Here is a 16530-nt window from a genome sequence, read left to right on the forward strand (position 1 = left end):
AGAAAACTACAGAACCAGAGAGTTAACATAAGGCGCAGGAGGCTGAATGATCATGGATAAAATGCTGACTGAGGTTTGAAACGAGAGAAAAGGCAGTCTGGGAGAGCAATAACATTAGCTTATTGCTTTTTTCTTTTTACTTTATTTTTCCCCATAAAAAGGACATTTGTACACATCACATATTCATTTAATACACTATACAATGGAATATAAAATATTTTTCTTAAAAGCAATATGTTCAGGGAGTAGGTACGCTTAAGATACCTGCGCCATAGGAAAAATAACGACTCGAAACAAAACAATAAAAAAGGCACTTCCAGGTGTTGTTCATTGACTCTTGAGTAGGTGATGGCCACTGCTTTGCCATAGAGGCAACAGCGTTTGTGCTCATGTGTCATTCCTCTGCCGTGTCCTGGTAATGAGGCACTGTAGCTAGGTGGTCAAGATTTCCTCTGTTTACATGTTAAGATCCACTCTCATCTCACTTCCGTCTTTTGCTCTTCTTCCCAGGGACTTCTACACACTGACTGCTACATTTCATCGTTCTTTTTCTTCTCACTTCCATTTCCTTTCCTTTCCCGCTCCTACTTACTTTTGTCCTCAGACTTCGACTTCACGTAGCCCCTCCTGAGTGCCAGGTGTTGACATGCTGATGTCAAAGCACGTCACCATCATGACACGGGCCTTGCACAGGTTGACGCAGAACTCCAGCTCCTCTGTGGCCTGTGTCAAGGCCTCCAGATACTCTGGAGATTCTTTATCCAAATTCTGGTCCACCTCAACTGTTGGAATGAGGAAAGCAGGATTTAGTTACATTGTCTGCTACCAAAGTTTATTTGTCATCTTACTCTCAAAGGAAGTGACTTACACTCTCCTATCCACTTGCTGGGGTCCATCATCAGTCGGGCCTTCGTGTCTTCCAGCTCCTCCAATAACACTTGATGCTTTGCCCTCACTTCCTTCACTTGCTGTTGCCTTCTCTCAAGCATCTTCAGCTTACTGTTAAAATACAGCAGGCCCTGAGGGGAAAAAGACAGATTATACTGATTTAAGTAACTATCAAAAATGCAGTTAAAAAGTTCAAACGGTTGCATTACATAAAAAAGAGAAGCTATCAGTAAACTTCATTGATAAACGTGAAATAAAGTCAAACAGATAATATACTGCTTGTATGTCACATTTGGCTCGCTGGTAATACAGTCTGTGCTGCTTTTAATTAAACATCAGTTTCTCTGAAAAACGAGCTCACCTTGTCAACGTCTTGGAATGGTTGCTGAACACGGGATTGGAAAAAAACCAATAAAACAAGTTAGTGTGTTGGACAAGACAGAGTGTTATATATTAAAACATATTCTGTTTGCAATGGATTTTAACTGGAATTTTGTAATAGGTGCAAAAAACAGTAAAAGAACTAAACTGACATTGATGATGAGGAGAAAAGTAAATCAGACTACCTCCTGTCATTGATTTCATATGTATAAGTTTAAAAATATCCCCCTCCAGCTGCACTTCATGGAAACAGTTAATGACCCAGGAGGAGTCAGCAATGCAGACAGTGATGACTGCTGTCATTGAGCTGATTTGGGTCGGTGTCAGGTGTCCTCGCAATCATCGCACATTCTCTGACCAATCTTTTCACCGCAGTCTTCTTTTTCATTTTTACACCCCACCGTATCACCATCACATTCAGCAGTGAGGCGAGTAATCAGTCATACTCAGACCAATTAACCCTCATTGGTAATTGCCTACTGAACTCTTGACATTCCCAAGGAGTGCTGCCAAAATACCAAGCACTGGGAATCTGGAGACGCAGACATTTTAACTCCAGGATTTGCCACAGAGCTGGCTGAAGGTCAGACGTCTGGGACATATTATTCCTGTCCTGTTCTTTAAAAAGAAGCTGGGGAGAAGGGAGCTAAGAAATTCCCACACTGCAAGTCAGTGTGATTGTATCTTAATGTATGGCATTGATGTTGCAGATGCAAAATGCTGCTAAGGCTTAGCAAGTGGGATTTACACGGCATCAACCCAGACTTCACTTTACCCAAAACAGGGTTCAGAAAGATGAACCACTAAACCAGCAAAACAAGCCAGCTGTGACCTGTGTCTGCTCACCTCTGCGGTTTCCTCCTGACGGCGCCTTTGGAGCCGTTCCACATCGTCGATCTCATACACCTTGATCTCAAAGGGTTCCTTCAGTGGTCCAGACATAGGAGGCAAGTCCACCCACTGACCTGCTGTGCTCACCTTCTTCCCCAGAGATGCTGTGTCTGGCAGGGGTGCTGGGATTAGCCGTCTTCTTTGGAAGCCTAAAGCACCAGGCAGACAGGCACCAATTAGATTGCTAACATACAACAGCAGCATTTGCCAGGATCTATAGAAAAAAATATATAAATCCCACTCTGAGATATAAAGTGATGCAAGGCTTTACAGTGGTTGGTTGAGCTGTGGCGACTGCATACTTATAAGAGTTTCATGAGATATGTGGATTCAAAAGGTTGGTTTATCCTACATGAATTGAAACAGTTATACACGAGACAATGGCCTACATAAAAATCCCCATGTTCAACTCTTATTTGATCAATACACACATCAAAGATGCCTTGTCTGAAACATTCATTAACGTTTTTCGCATTTACTCTACGTATGAATTATGCATGCTGCTGATTCAGAAGGAAACAAAATCCGATGAAATGCCCATTTGTGGTTGTAATAACAATGGATCCACAAATTTATGGTTGATTTCCTCTGAGACAGCACATATTTATTACTCGGGTGTGTGCCACGAAATGTATATCACAATATTTGTGAATATTACCCATTTCTAGATTACTTGTAAAACCCCGAAATCCCAAATTAGTTTCTCACCGTTTGCTCTCTTCTTGGGATACTTGGAGCTCTTTGCTCTCCCTGAAGATGAGAAGCCGCTCTCGCTCATAGAGTCGTGGGCAGAGGAAGCGCTGCCTGTGGCTTCACTGTCACGGATCATGCTTTCATATCCGCTGCTGCCACCGCTGTGGTAGAACAGAGCTGTGCGTCCCATCGCCGGAGGTAGCTCCCCGCTCAACACGCTGCTGTTGTCACTGCCGTGGCCACTGCTGTAGCGCTGAGGCCGCCTGGGTGCTGTGATTTTACTGTATGGAGAAGGCAGCATGGCTACTGGGGATTTGTCATCACTCACATTCACCCCGCTGTCATTCCCACTGTCTGAGTCTGCTGAAGCTTTCACGTGTTTTCCTGATATGTTGCCTGTTGCCAGTTCACTCACACGGCTATTTGCAGCTCTAATGGCCTGCTTTGTGCCCATGATAGTGCCTCTTCCAGGCTTGCTGGTGACTGCAGCGGTGGTCCGAGGAGCCGATGTCCGTCCAGAAGGAGGGAGGTTGGCATTAGTGTTTCTGGTAGATGGGGCGGCCAAAGACTTTGTGGAGGAGCTTAAGCCCTTGGAGCTGTTGGCTGATAGTGAACGTGCCTTAGAACCATTAACAGCTCCCAATGACCTAGGATTTACAGAAGCTTTTACCTGTCCAGGTTTGCTGACATTTCCTCCACTTGGGGAGGATGGACAGGAAGCAATAGGAGCGCTGGATGAATTGGGAATACCAAATCGCGAAATGGACTTGCTTGATTTGCTACTACTGCTGCCAAGACTTGCCCCGCTGTTCTCTCTACTAAGCGCAGCTCTGGAACCTGATAAGGACAGACTTTCACACCTTTCCAGTGATATCTGACTGCCATAGTGCTGCCCAGCCTCTCCTCTAGGCCCTTTGGCCTTCAAACTGGAGGTAACTTTGGCCGTGTTGAGGCTGGAGGTTTTGAAACTGTCTACTCTGTGGCATACCTCAAGCTCATCTTCTGATACAGCCGCCCTCGCTCCATAGGTCCTTCCTGCCTCCCCATATGCTGTCTTTAAGGCACTTTGGGGCAGCAGTGTCTTCGTTTTATGGTCAAGACTGGATTTTCTCACTGGAGGAGGAGGAGGCATGGTGCAGTCGGGTTTAGCGGAATTGCTCGCTTTCTGTGAGTTGGCCTTGTTTTTCCCCAGAGAGGAAAATTTAAGGCTTGTGGCAGATGCAACAATATCTTGGCTTCCCTTGTAGTCCGTGGTGGAATGAATGACGGGCACTGTTCCCAGGGTGGTGGCACCTCGTCTCAGCTGAGGCATTTTGCTGGGTGGATTCCTGCTGGCTGATTTCTCACAGCCATCAACCACCCTTTGGGCTGAGGTAGACCCCTGCACATTGGGAGAGCGAGGTACACTGTTGGTGTTGCTGGACGTTTTGCTGGAAGGGATGCCACTGGGGGGATTTCTGAGAAATTTGCTGGTATTGCTGGAGTCAGAAAATTGAGGTTCAGAGTGGTTGTCAATGCACTTCCAAGGATCTTCCTGTTTAACCTCTTGCCTTAGTGGCTCTCTACTGCTGCTGCTGCTACTGCTGCTGCTATGAGAGATAGATGAGGTAGGTTTAATCTTCCTGGGAAGACTGGAGTGGACTATAGTTGGGCCCTGTGGGGAGGAGCTAAGCGAGTGAGCTTTAGTTATTTTAGATGTAAATTTTAGGGAGCCTTTTGCTGATTCTGGTGATGGGGGGCACTTTGTCAGTGACAGCTTGCTTGAGGCGGCGCTATCACTGTCTAGTTCAGAAAAACTAAATCCGCTGTCATTTAGGGAGTTCTTGGCATTTCTAGGCGAGGAGACACAATTAAACATATCCAGGGAGTCAAAGTAAACGGTGGCCTCTGGGCCCATGTGTTTGGCCTGTGGAAGGAAGACGTCTGTGGAATGAGCCCCTTCGCTTTCCAAGGTGCAGACACTAACCTCACTCAGCCAAGAACTGATAGATGAACCTCTGCTGTCTATACACGCCATTCCTCCCTCCTGAGGGGCTGTGACCACTGAAATGTTCACCTCTGACCCTCCAGCGGCTGATGTGTAGGCATCGAATTCATCATTGATGCTACTGATGATGCTGACAGGTCGAGAACCAGAGGCCAGGGCCTGAAGAGAGCAGTCACTGTTAAAGCTAATAATGCTCGATGGCCGGCCTTGATCTACTATACTGCCTATAGATAGCTCCTCCACCACAGTGAACACCAGCTCATCCTCTCCGTTCAGCTCCACAGGCTGCTGCAGGGTGACGGTCGCTCTAAGGATGTCCCGGTCCAGACATCTTTCCCTCAACGTCGAGCGTACCTGGCACACCTCCACCGGAGCTCTAAGTAAAGGCGAAGTGCACGGATCCCTTCTTTTCGCAGCTTGGTGGCTCATTCCAACAGGTGGCATTCTGGTGCTTGATCTTTCCTCATTGTCAGTATTTTCTCTCTGCTGTGAAGGAGGCGGGGCTGGCTTTGGCAAGGATTTCTTGCTGGAGTAAATCTTCTCTCTCACCACAGGTTCAGTAGGTGGGGCAGCGGCAGGTGCCAGTTTGTTTGCACTAACCTTGTTTTCTGAAACCAAGGCCTTCTCACCATCAGCCCTGGTCCTGCAAACATTTTGAACACTCTCTGATGGTACCCTTTCCACAGGCATGCATTGCCTCTTGGCACTGTCAACTTTAGATTTGGCACTGGGACTGCAAGATGGCTGCGGGGGGACCGATTTAGGAGATTGTTTGGGTGAGATACCCTCTTGGTTGTAAGAAATATTTGCTACAGTCTTTGGTGAAACAGAGCTTTGGCTCTCTTTAGATTTGTCCATCTTGGGGCTAGCCTGGGATCGTTTTCCCTCTCCAACGAAAGCAGTAGGTTCTTCACTGCCGTCTATGCACTCAAGCCTCTCTTGCAGTTCAGCAAATGTGTTGCATTTAAAGAAATGGTCTCTGTCCAGAGGGCCCTCTTTTGCAGACTTCTTCTTGTTCAGAGAAGGGATAATTGGAACAAAGGCAGGTGGGCCTTCATTGTCACTAAGCTCCCTGTCTGAGATTGCAGTTCCCCCAGGGCCCACATAAATAACAGTATCACAAGACTGCTCACTACTAGAGGAGTATTCTGGGTCACTGAGCAAACAGGGCAGGTCTGGGTCCAGGGCTACTGTCCGAGGGTGAAAAGGCCTGAGGTGGGGGGGCCTCCGGATCCTCCCTTCCTCACACGAGCTTTCACCTCCAGATGAACTAGATGCATACTGCAAAACCAAGTTAGAACAGAGTAGAGATCTGTAAATGATCTCACAAAATGATAAAAGGAAAATTAACATAATAGACTTTGCAATTTACAAAATCACTTTAATTCTTATAATTTAGAGCAGATTCATATCTTACTAGTTTGCAGCAAAATCCATTTCAGAGCATATTTTAATTCCTATAATATTACCGGTCAATATTTATCTAGAGGTTAAAAGTGCACATCAATAGCCCCACAGAAACTAATGTCAATAATGCAAATTGTTGTCTGCGGCCTGCATCATAATTATAATGGGGACTAAATAAATACATGCTGTCATTTCACCTAATTATCTGGAGCATATATTTCCCTAATCTAAGGGAATACATCACACACTTCCTTAGGTGGTGGTATTGATTACATGATTATGTGCTGAGGAGCTGAGAGAAACTAGCTCTGACTTACTGCACTAATAATATTTCATTTGTGGGAGCATTAACACATTCATTTGCGAAATAGCTCCAAAATTACACGAGGAAGACAAATTTAAGGACTTTAATAATGCTGTGATTTATGATGAAGGTAATTAAAGTTACGCATGCACATTAGGAATGTAATTGCTACAATAGCAACACTTAATGATGAAATAATGTTTAATAATAACGATTACTCTTCATTTATCATTTATAAACAATGAGCAACATTAAATGGAGCTTTATTAAGATTTATAAGGATTATAATAAGTTCTTAAATTATACAAATGCATCGTTAGTGGTGTCACTGGAATTTCATATTGCTTGTTCATCGGTTTATCAGTGTGTTACTGCACATGTTTACATGCCGTACCTTAGATTTCTTCTTTCTCATTCGGTGGATCCGGGATGCCAGCTGGATAGTGGTGAGCGAGTCAGCATAGTTGGCTGGGGAATCTGAGATGTGGGCAATCATAGTTGTTCTGCAGTTGATGTTGCCAAGGGACTCCCTCAGCAGCATTGTCAGTTTGCTGTCTCTACAGGGAGCATTTACATTGTTATTAGCAAACAGCCCAGTAATATTTTACTGGGGCAGGCACGTTAAATCCTCCGAGCTGAAAAACACTCCCAAATGACAAGTCATTAATCTTTTCATACTTGAGTAACTACAATATAATCTTGTGCAACCCCAGTGAAAGCTGTTGTGCAGCTAACTAAACAAACTGAACAGTCGCACAGAAAAACCTGCAAGGTTGACAACACATGCGGTGACTTGCCTGAAACAATTAACATATAGATACAGTTTCTTGGAAGCTAAAACGCAGCCGACTCTAAAACCTCATGTTGGTGTTCTCACCTGTAGGGTACATGCTTCGCTCCATTTGTTAAAGCCATTATGACGTTTCCCAGTGCATTCAGGGAAAGACACAAGCCTCCTCCTCCATCTCTGCTTTTACTCAGGACCTTTTCGCAGCTCCCCAAGTCAATAAGGTGCAGCCTGCTTCGTCCACCCGACACTGCCAACGGCAGAAGAAGAACCAGGTGAGCAAAACAGACACTCCCTATGTGGAGTAAGTTGCCTGTACAAAGTGCCCTGATGACAGGAGTGGCATAGCTGTGTTTGAGCTGTCTGGATTATTTATGAGTAAGACTGCAGCCAGACTGCTAAACCTCCACCAGATGTGTAACTCATGGCAACAAGGAGTCTCCTTTGGTGAGACACGTAAAACGAGAGAATCTACTGACAATTAGAAACACAGTCCCCCATCGAATAATTTAAAAATGCAGACAGGGCGAATGCCAGCGTCTGTCCTTGTAAATCACAGAGCTACACATTATCCTGTTGGTGATTGATGTTGTTCATAAACCAGCAGGCTTTACTTACTCTTAACCACAATGTATTACAAGCATGCAAATACATTTCTGTTTTGCAGAGACCAGAATGAATTCATCAAACGCAAAAAAGAGCCTGCGATTTTCCATTAAAAGCTAAAGTGCGATCAAATCCACTTAGCCATCTAAAGAGCTTATGTTTTTTAAAAAAACCCAACAACAATTAGTGATAACTAAATGGAGGCGCCTTTTAATCTAGATTATCTTGTATTTTAGTACTTTTTAGAGCAAGTGTGGACTTCATTCACTAATCTGGCTGCTTGCGCATGGTTCACTCTATAATTTTCTACTATAAATTTGAAGGGACAACTTTCTGGTCCTATGCTGCAGGGCAGTAGTAATGCAATAATACTAACTTCCCCCTTTTCCAGTCTTCTCCATGCGGTACTGGTAAATGTGCAGTGTGAACAGCATGTGGGAGTTCCGTCGCTCGTCCTCATCAACATTCGGTCTGCTGGTGCTCCGGGCAGCAATGGCTGCATCCAAGAAGAAGGCGGCTTTCTCAGCAGTTGGGGCACGAAGCTCACTCTGGTTTTGAAGCTGAAGGGCGGGAAAGGAAAACCAGAGAATAAGGTCAGGGTATCCGAAAAAGGACTGATGTTTAAAAGAAAGAGAGACAGAGAGAAACGAGAAAGAGAAGGTAACCAGTTAATTGGACTCTGCCACACATTTCTTGCCCATTAGATTGGGTCTCAGGGGCTATTAAAACAGCAGATATGCACACAGTGGGGGGAGGATTAGGAGAGGTAATAGTGGAGCAGGAGGCAGGGGCTCTTCACCTCAACATGATGTGATGATGGCAGTGGTGGGATACAGAAGGAAAGGAAGGAGGAGGCAGAAGAGAGAAGGCACACATAGCTGCTGAAGGAAAGCGCAAGAGGGAGATTCATAGTACTGCACACCCTTTGAAGTTAGAGTCCATGCATATCCCCCAAAAACAACATCTGACAGCAACACCTGTGAGAGCCTTCAAACATACAGTCACAACCCCCCTCTGCTATTCCCACTCCCACCACACACACACACACACACACACCCAGTAATACTTCTATGGCATTATAGAGGGCTGACACTAATACATCAGTAATAGATTCTGACGGATGCTGACAGAAGAGTCAATACAAAGGTAAGAAGAAAGCCATCAATACCACAGAAGGGTTGGGTAGAAAATATAAAGCAAGGGTTTTAAGAGCAGGTAGGGTAGGAAGTCACGGGAGATAAAAACACACACACATATATATACACACATTGCACTCGAAGAACTTTAAACATCTTTGAGGGGAAAAAAAGAGCTAGAGCCTAGACAGTAAAAGATCAATACTCAGTCAGACTAATATTTTATAACCCACAGAGAGAATGAAAGGATCAGTGAACAAAGAAAAAGTGGAGAGATGGAACACTTCTCACCTGAGTGCCACAGATGGGATCCTCTCTCAGGTGGATTCCCGGGGATTGGCCTTCCTGCAGGCTGCCGGACGACACCTCAGACAGCAAGTCCTTTAGCTCCTCATCTTTTCCAAAGATTTCCACTGCAGACACGCGGACTGAGAAGCGCGTGCCCGTCTTCTCCTTGCGCTCGTTGATGAGCTTGAAGAGCCAAGAAATGGCACAGGGCACAATGCCTAGGCTTTGAGTGGAGCTGTCTTTGCCAATCATGGTGTATGTCTTGCCTGAGGATGTAAGAAAGGAGGGGGGGGGGGATAAAAATATTGCCTTGTGTGTGGAAGCCGGCTGCACTCACTATATGTTCAAAATAAAATTGCTTCTTTTATCAACCTGTCTGAAATAGGCCTGAAGTTCACAAAGAAATAGGCACTGGCATTGGATATTTTCTGAAGGGTTATTCTGCTAAACAAATGGTGCTGAAAAAAAATTAATAATGGCAGATGTGAAGGATTTGAGGTAATATTTGGAAAGGCAAAAATAAAATAATAATAACTTTTTTCTTTTAAATCAAATGCTAATCCAGGGACCTGTTCCAGACACAGTCATTCTGCACAGAATTACAGAAACTGGAAACAGCTGCATGAGAAAAGCAGGCCCTTCAGCCTAAGAACACTGGCCAGGCCAATTACTAAGATTTTAATTACAGACTGAGCCCTGAAGCCTGAATGCAGCACTTTACCCCTCACCCCCACACCAGACTCACTATCCATTCCTTTTCCTTCAATCACCCATTCCTTGACTCACCCCAGTGCACCGCTAAGCCAATTGTGGACATCAAGTGTAGCTAACAAAGAGCAATGAGAGTTTTCTTTGGCTAACAAAGGCACTTCTCTAATCTGTTGCCAGTGGAGAAGCTTACCGAGCTTTACTTGGCCAAAGCAGAAGATGCAGCCGTCTGCACCATTCACCACAGATTGGATGACCTCAGCTACTGTCCCTGAGCACACCTCAGCCTGTGGAAAAACACAAAGAGACAGGCCCTTCACAGTCAGTTTGCAATTCGAGGAACACTGTAAAACAGGCACAGTGAGCATTTGGCATTGCTTACACCAATTCATGTTATTAGTTCCAGTATTTTTCATCACTCAAGTGCGTGTGTGTTTGTTTGTTAATGTCTGTTTCCGTGTCTTGCATGTCGAGGCAATCTGTTTCAGCAGAGGTCCTCTGGGGCAAGGCTTCAGCAGCAAAGGCCCCTTCCCATACATCACACAGCAAACAAGACCTCTAACAGCAGAACAGCTTGTTGTTACTGTTAGCCACCAGCAGTGCTGCCCCAGCAGCACAATCTAGCAGCTTGGCCTCAACTATGTAGCAGAAACATTTAGTCTTTAGCCATCAGCAGCTTACTTAATTTTAAAAAATTGCTCAAAGTAGGCAAAAAATCTGAGGTTTTTCTGGATATCCTACACAGGTGATGACATCCTACACTCTGTTGTCATAGTTATTTAGAGTTCGCTGCACCATGGCGACATGCAAACAATACTTCAGATTACCGTACCTTGGATTTTCTGTTAATTTTGTCTTTGAGCAAAAACAGATTGAGTCATTCTCTTAAAAGATTTTGGTGTTTGTCTTAATATGAGAAGAGAGCAAATCTGATCCGCTCCTAAGTCACATGTACTAAACATACTGTATATCTGACCTTTGACTTTGATCTCAGCACTTATGCCTGCTGTGTCTTCCAAATGGCTGAGGTTAGATATAGCTGTCCTATGAAAGGAGTGGTTAGATATAAGTGGAGTGGATTCAAATCATTCCGTAGAGGGCTTAAAAGCCCAGCTGTTAGGCCCATGTTGCTAAGAATGCCCCTTGACCCAAGAAAGGCATTTTTTTCTCTAAGCCTCTGGTCACACCCTGCAAGTATAAAGACGTCCCTTTGCCCTTGAGAGGCTGAATTCCCTGATAACAAATAGAAAAATAGCTCTCTTGCTCTAATACACACACACATACACAAAGACTGGCCCTTACTTGTGAAGCATCCTGGGTAAAAACAGCATCAAAGGCAAATATCTTTGGGACGGCCACAGTGGCGGATCTCCTGTGCCCTGAACTAGAGTGTGGGCTGGACGCAGGATCGTAGAGGGTCAGCTGCTTCTTCCTACTGTCTACTTTCAAGAAAGACTGAGACTCTGAGGAGTCTGCAGCCTCCAGAGACGGACAGATACGCATCATCACTTTCACCTAAAGCAACATCAAATAAGCAAAAAGAGAGAACAGCGGTGTGTTAGAAATTGAGATGGCACAAAAACACGACAAAAAGACAGACATTTTGATTATAGTGCACTAAGCGAAGAGACGGGAAAAACATATGGCAGGCATTCAATATAAAAGTTGCAAACTGAAGGTCCTTCAGCGTTTGTGCATTAAGATCACGTTCACTTTGTCAGAGCTGATGGACACTGAAAGTTACCATGGAAACTCTCCCTGGGTCAACACATTGGCTAATGGTGTTAGTAAAAGGCAGCAAGGTGAGTATTGAAAGTCACAGCTGAAAATGTTAGAAATTGGTGTGTGTGCAGCTCCCTGCTGGGGGATTATCCCACTAGAGATTGTTTTTTCTGGACCAGGAACAGCTCACCAGCGTGGGAGTGCAGGAGCATATGCCCTCCCTGCCTGTTGTTCCACCTCCTAACTCTCCTTTTTCTCTCCTTTCCCTCTATTGCCTGCAAAACGACTGGCCGTCAAGTGACCCACCCTGCTATATTCTGAGACATATTATATTTATAAAATGAGCGTAGATTCTTAACACCTTCCCCAGGTCAACATATAGTTCTTGATGCCAACATGGTATGCTAAACATGATCGCATCTTGCATCTAAAGATGTTGATTCACTAACATGCCCATTCATGCCTTGTGGTAGGACCTCTTTTACAGACAACCTATGTCTCTAATGCATAGATGCACAGTTTGTGGTTTGTGTGGGTGTGCTTATGTGTGTCAGGCTATATGACACCTCTTTAGAAATTCTGACATCTCTATATTCCTTTACAATCTGATGGTCAGATAGCGCCACTTCTATTTCTCCAAAGGCTCTCTGGAAATATATCTGTGAATGACAGGGAACAGAAATGGCTCTTTGGATATGTTTAGCAGTCTTTAGAGTCCCTGTCAACTCCCAGAGTATTTAGTGCTGCGCCTAACATTACATCAGCTGAATTGCTTCTGTCCTACAGTATACATGACAGGGAACTCAATCCAGAGTCATTTTAAAGCTTGTTAAAAAAGTACCTATAAGATAAGATAAGATAAGATAAGATAAGATAAGATAAGATAAGATAAGATAAGATAGAACTTTATTAATCCCTCGGGTGGGTTCCTCTGGGAAATTCGACTTCCAAAAAGCACAGCAACGACCGAAGTTACAGTTACAGAATTGTTATATATATATATATATATACACACACACACACACACACACACACACACACACACACACACACACACACATATAAATACAGAGACAAATATAAATAAAATATACAAAGGGGATAAATAGAATAAATAGGAATAAAAAATAAAAATGCAAGTGAATTGCACATTTCAAGTATTGAGTCTATTGCACTGTTGACTATTTACAAAAAGTATTGCACAAGGTATTGTACAGTGAGGTGAAGAGGCACTACAGCTTAGTTGTTCCCCCCTCCTCTGTCCTCCTGTTTCCCCTCCCTCTCCCCTCCAGAGAGGAGTTAAACAGTTTGATGGCGTGTGGGACAAAGGAGTGGTGCCTCTCAGGCACTGAAATAAAACCCTTAAAATACAACCAACTCTCTTCCCTTTTTGACATAGGGCTGCTTTGCTCAGCTCAGGACTCTCCACCATCTTCACGCCTACACAAAAGGACCATTCTTCCCTGACTCGTATATTAATATTGCACTCACAAACAATGTGGCTGGAAAACCCTTTCTTTCATTGAGTGAATTCATCTTGGATACCACAGGCCAAGTGCAAGCACTCTTTATACTCCACAGGGGACTCTTGTTGTGACTGACAAGTGCATATGTTGAGTGAATTAGATTTGCTATGTCATTTAAACAGGGCTTCCATATATGACAACCACATGTCTGTCCACCAGACAGAGGCTACCAAGTGAGCTAATGTCCCTGTTTTATTTACGTTGGCAGAGATCAGATAGTGGAGGCCACAGAGGATTGGCTGTAGTATTTCACACCGTGCTAATGGCCCCTGGTTCCCTGTCCCTTGATTCCCCACAAAATCCATTAGTGAGGCTTGGCATGACTCCGTCCACTCAGCTCCTTACACCTGAAAGAACTGTGTCTAGGTCAAAAGTGGAGAAGTGGAAGTGACCCACCTACACCTGATTGGAAACATTGATTGAATTCGAATGAAACAGATCCGGAGAAGCCGTGAAAGCGACTGAAAATGTTATTTCACGTGCGATTCCACAGGTGAAAGAGAGGCAGACAAACCAGGAAAGCACACAGATCTGTTTACTTTACTATAAGAAAACCTGAAAATCTGTGCAAGCAGACTTGGAACAATATCATAAAATGTCATAAATCCTGATCTCCCGTTGAAAACCAGCTGCTTAAACGGCACAGATGGATCATATACATCAGGTGTGAGCTTGAGTAGGCTTGTTAATAGCACAGGTTTTTTATGAAGTCCCCGTGTCAATGGGAGATTTACAATATGTGGCAAAATTTCAACCGTCTGGATACCTGGCAACAGAAGCGAGCACTTCCTGTCCAGGTGGGATCTAATCTTGTTAGGGGACTTCTTCTGCTTTATAAATACAGGACGCCAGCTCAGACAAACAATACCCAATAAACCACAAAGGAAGAGAGATGTGTTTATACAGCTTTGTTTAATGACTGCTCTATCGCTGGCAGCCTGACTTTCAACACTGCACACTGCACCTAAAATGGAATTAGGAGTCTTGACGCTAACGTGACCACAGATTGGTGAATTATAGTTTTTACTGTCTTTTCTGTGTTCACAGAGAGGAATGCTGGTCACACAAACTGAGTGAATTCATGACATTCCAGCAGGCTTATCTGGCTGCATCTGCATGGACTGGACCAGACAGCACGCTGCCTGCAGACCAGTCTGTCGCCACTCTGCATTCAACCCTCCAAATAGGGGTTTGTGTGTATCCATAAATGTTGGCGCACGCAGTTCTGCAGGGCAAGGGAGGAAGGGAATGGTGGCTTATGAGAGCACGTGTTGTATAGCTGTTGTGCATTAAAAGCATTCTGTCTCTGGTGCCTCTGTGTGTGTCTTTTCTCACCTTTCCCATCCCTGGATTTTCCTTCACTTTGGAAACAGCACGGAGCAGACATGGTGGGGCAGGGGGTGGCGAGACCTGCAGGATACCGCTGAAGTTGGTCGGGTAGATGGAGGGTTCTTGCGGGTTAAGCAGGGAAGGCAGGTTTTTCTTCCGCTTGGAGGAAAGATTCAGCTTCTGAGCTGCCCTGGAGGTGGGAAGGGGAAAAAAAAGCCTTGAAAGTAAAGCTATACTTAGAAAACTACCAAGCTGTAAAGTTAAGCAAATCCTTTTTCTTTCTCTCTCAGGTAATGTTTTCTTGAGGAGGTACCCTACCAAGAGGTTATTGATTTTAAATGTCTACCTTGACAAAAACCACACGCTAACACTTTAACATAAAGGTCAACAATCTGCTCTTAGTCTGCCAAAGTAAACAAAGTCAGGAGGTGAGTTACACTATGCCACCACTCCCAACCCTTCTCCACTCTAAAAATGCTTTTCCCTCAACTCCCAACTCATACTCCCATAACAAGAAGGATAATGTTTCAGCTCTCGACTTAAACTAAAAGTGGAATTCTCTTACACCTTTATGTTTTTATGCAGAACAGCTCTCTAAGACAAATGGTCACCAGGTTCTCTGCTCAAAGGGACCAGACGCAGACTGTAAAGCCACAGGAAATACATGCACGTATTTTGATCAAACACAGCAAAAAAACTGTCGTGGATGTGACAGCTGAGGACTGTTGAAACACTTCCCTCTACCGCATACTTGTGTCCTTCTCTGCTAATCATTGCAGCTAAGCAATGATGACAGCATCATTTGGGTGGCTGTGACTCAGAAGATGGAGCAGATGATCTACTAATAAGAAGTTGTGGTTCAATTGCTGGCTGCATCCCAAAGTATCCTTGGGCAAGATACTGAGCACTGAGGTTCTCCTGATGTGTAATTGTTAGCTAGAAAAGCATTAGAAAAGACCCATATTGTTTTAGTATTTAGTATTATTACCTTATTGTTAGGGTTGTTTTTGTTGTGCATCTGCACTTTATTGTTGTCAATGTCTGCGCATGGGACAGTGTGAAACGTAATTTCAATTCCTTTGTATGGCAAGAACATTTGAAGAAATTGACAAATAAAGTTTTCTATTCTATTCTATTCTATTGAGACAAACCTACAACATGCATGTATTTTGGAAGTTGTAAACAACCTCGATAATCAGATGTTAGTTTAGTGATATCTAGATAGTCACATGACAGTTCTGCTGATACCAAACAGAACCCAGTTCTGTAAGTGAATTGACCTTTTTCACAGTTTAAATTCCGCTGTCATTCTGGTCTCTTTTCAAAGTCAAGAAGATCTCCATAGAACAATCAGAAGGAGTCATTCTTTTTTGTGCAAACTTCTTCAACTTTATAGGCAACACCAATATCTCTGCCTGGCCTGCAGGGACCCCGGTCCAGGTGGTTCGAGTTTTTGCTTTGCCCTAGATCAGTTAACACACACCTCAGGCAGTAATTCAAGGTCAGTAAGGAAAGTAATACCCAAAGGTAATTCAAATGCACTCAAATGGGTTTCATTTAAGCAGTCAGATTTCAGAGAAGTACGGGGAAGACAAAGGGGCGGTTGTCAACATGAAGGGAAGTGTGGCGCGGAGAATTAAGACCTGAAGTTGAGAATAGAATGTGAAAAATCTGCAGAGCAAGGTTTTTGAGGAGAGGTAGAATACATAGAGAACATGAAAAGGAGAAAAGAGGAAATCTGGAGTACAAAAAGGAACAGATCCATGTCCTGGTGAGTAGCATTTTTCTAAAAGGCCAGCCTGAGCTCATTAGCTGTGTTCTGGGCTCCTCTGGACAGGACTAGGTGGGCTGCTGCCAAAAACAGAACCCACCTCTCG

The 16530-nt window shown here is 44.1% G+C and overlaps 1 protein-coding gene across 5 annotated transcripts in view; it reads right to left on the reverse strand.

Moving 5' to 3' along the window:
• Positions 1-250: 250 nt before the first annotated feature.
• Positions 251-16530, reverse strand: part of kif26ab (kinesin family member 26Ab) — a 75056-nt gene continuing 58776 nt past the window's right edge. For all 5 annotated transcript variants that reach the window (XM_080870431.1, XM_080870432.1, XM_080870433.1 and 2 more), the window contains 12 exons: positions 14660-14843; positions 11379-11591; positions 10270-10363; positions 9372-9634; positions 8321-8504; positions 7429-7588; positions 6946-7108; positions 2869-6121; positions 2116-2309; positions 1250-1273; positions 869-1019; positions 251-782 (listed from right to left, as the gene is read on the reverse strand). In XM_080870431.1, coding sequence (XP_080726557.1) covers positions 601-782; positions 869-1019; positions 1250-1273; positions 2116-2309; positions 2869-6121; positions 6946-7108; positions 7429-7588; positions 8321-8504; positions 9372-9634; positions 10270-10363; positions 11379-11591; positions 14660-14843 — 5065 coding nt within the window. In that variant the 3' untranslated portion in view covers positions 251-600. The remainder of the gene's footprint in view (positions 783-868; positions 1020-1249; positions 1274-2115; positions 2310-2868; positions 6122-6945; positions 7109-7428; positions 7589-8320; positions 8505-9371; positions 9635-10269; positions 10364-11378; positions 11592-14659; positions 14844-16530) is intronic.

This window comes from Rhamphochromis sp. 'chilingali' (genome assembly GCF_963969265.1).
Source record: "Rhamphochromis sp. 'chilingali' genome assembly, chromosome: 21".
In the NCBI taxonomy this organism is placed as follows: domain Eukaryota; kingdom Metazoa; phylum Chordata; class Actinopteri; order Cichliformes; family Cichlidae; genus Rhamphochromis; species Rhamphochromis sp. 'chilingali'.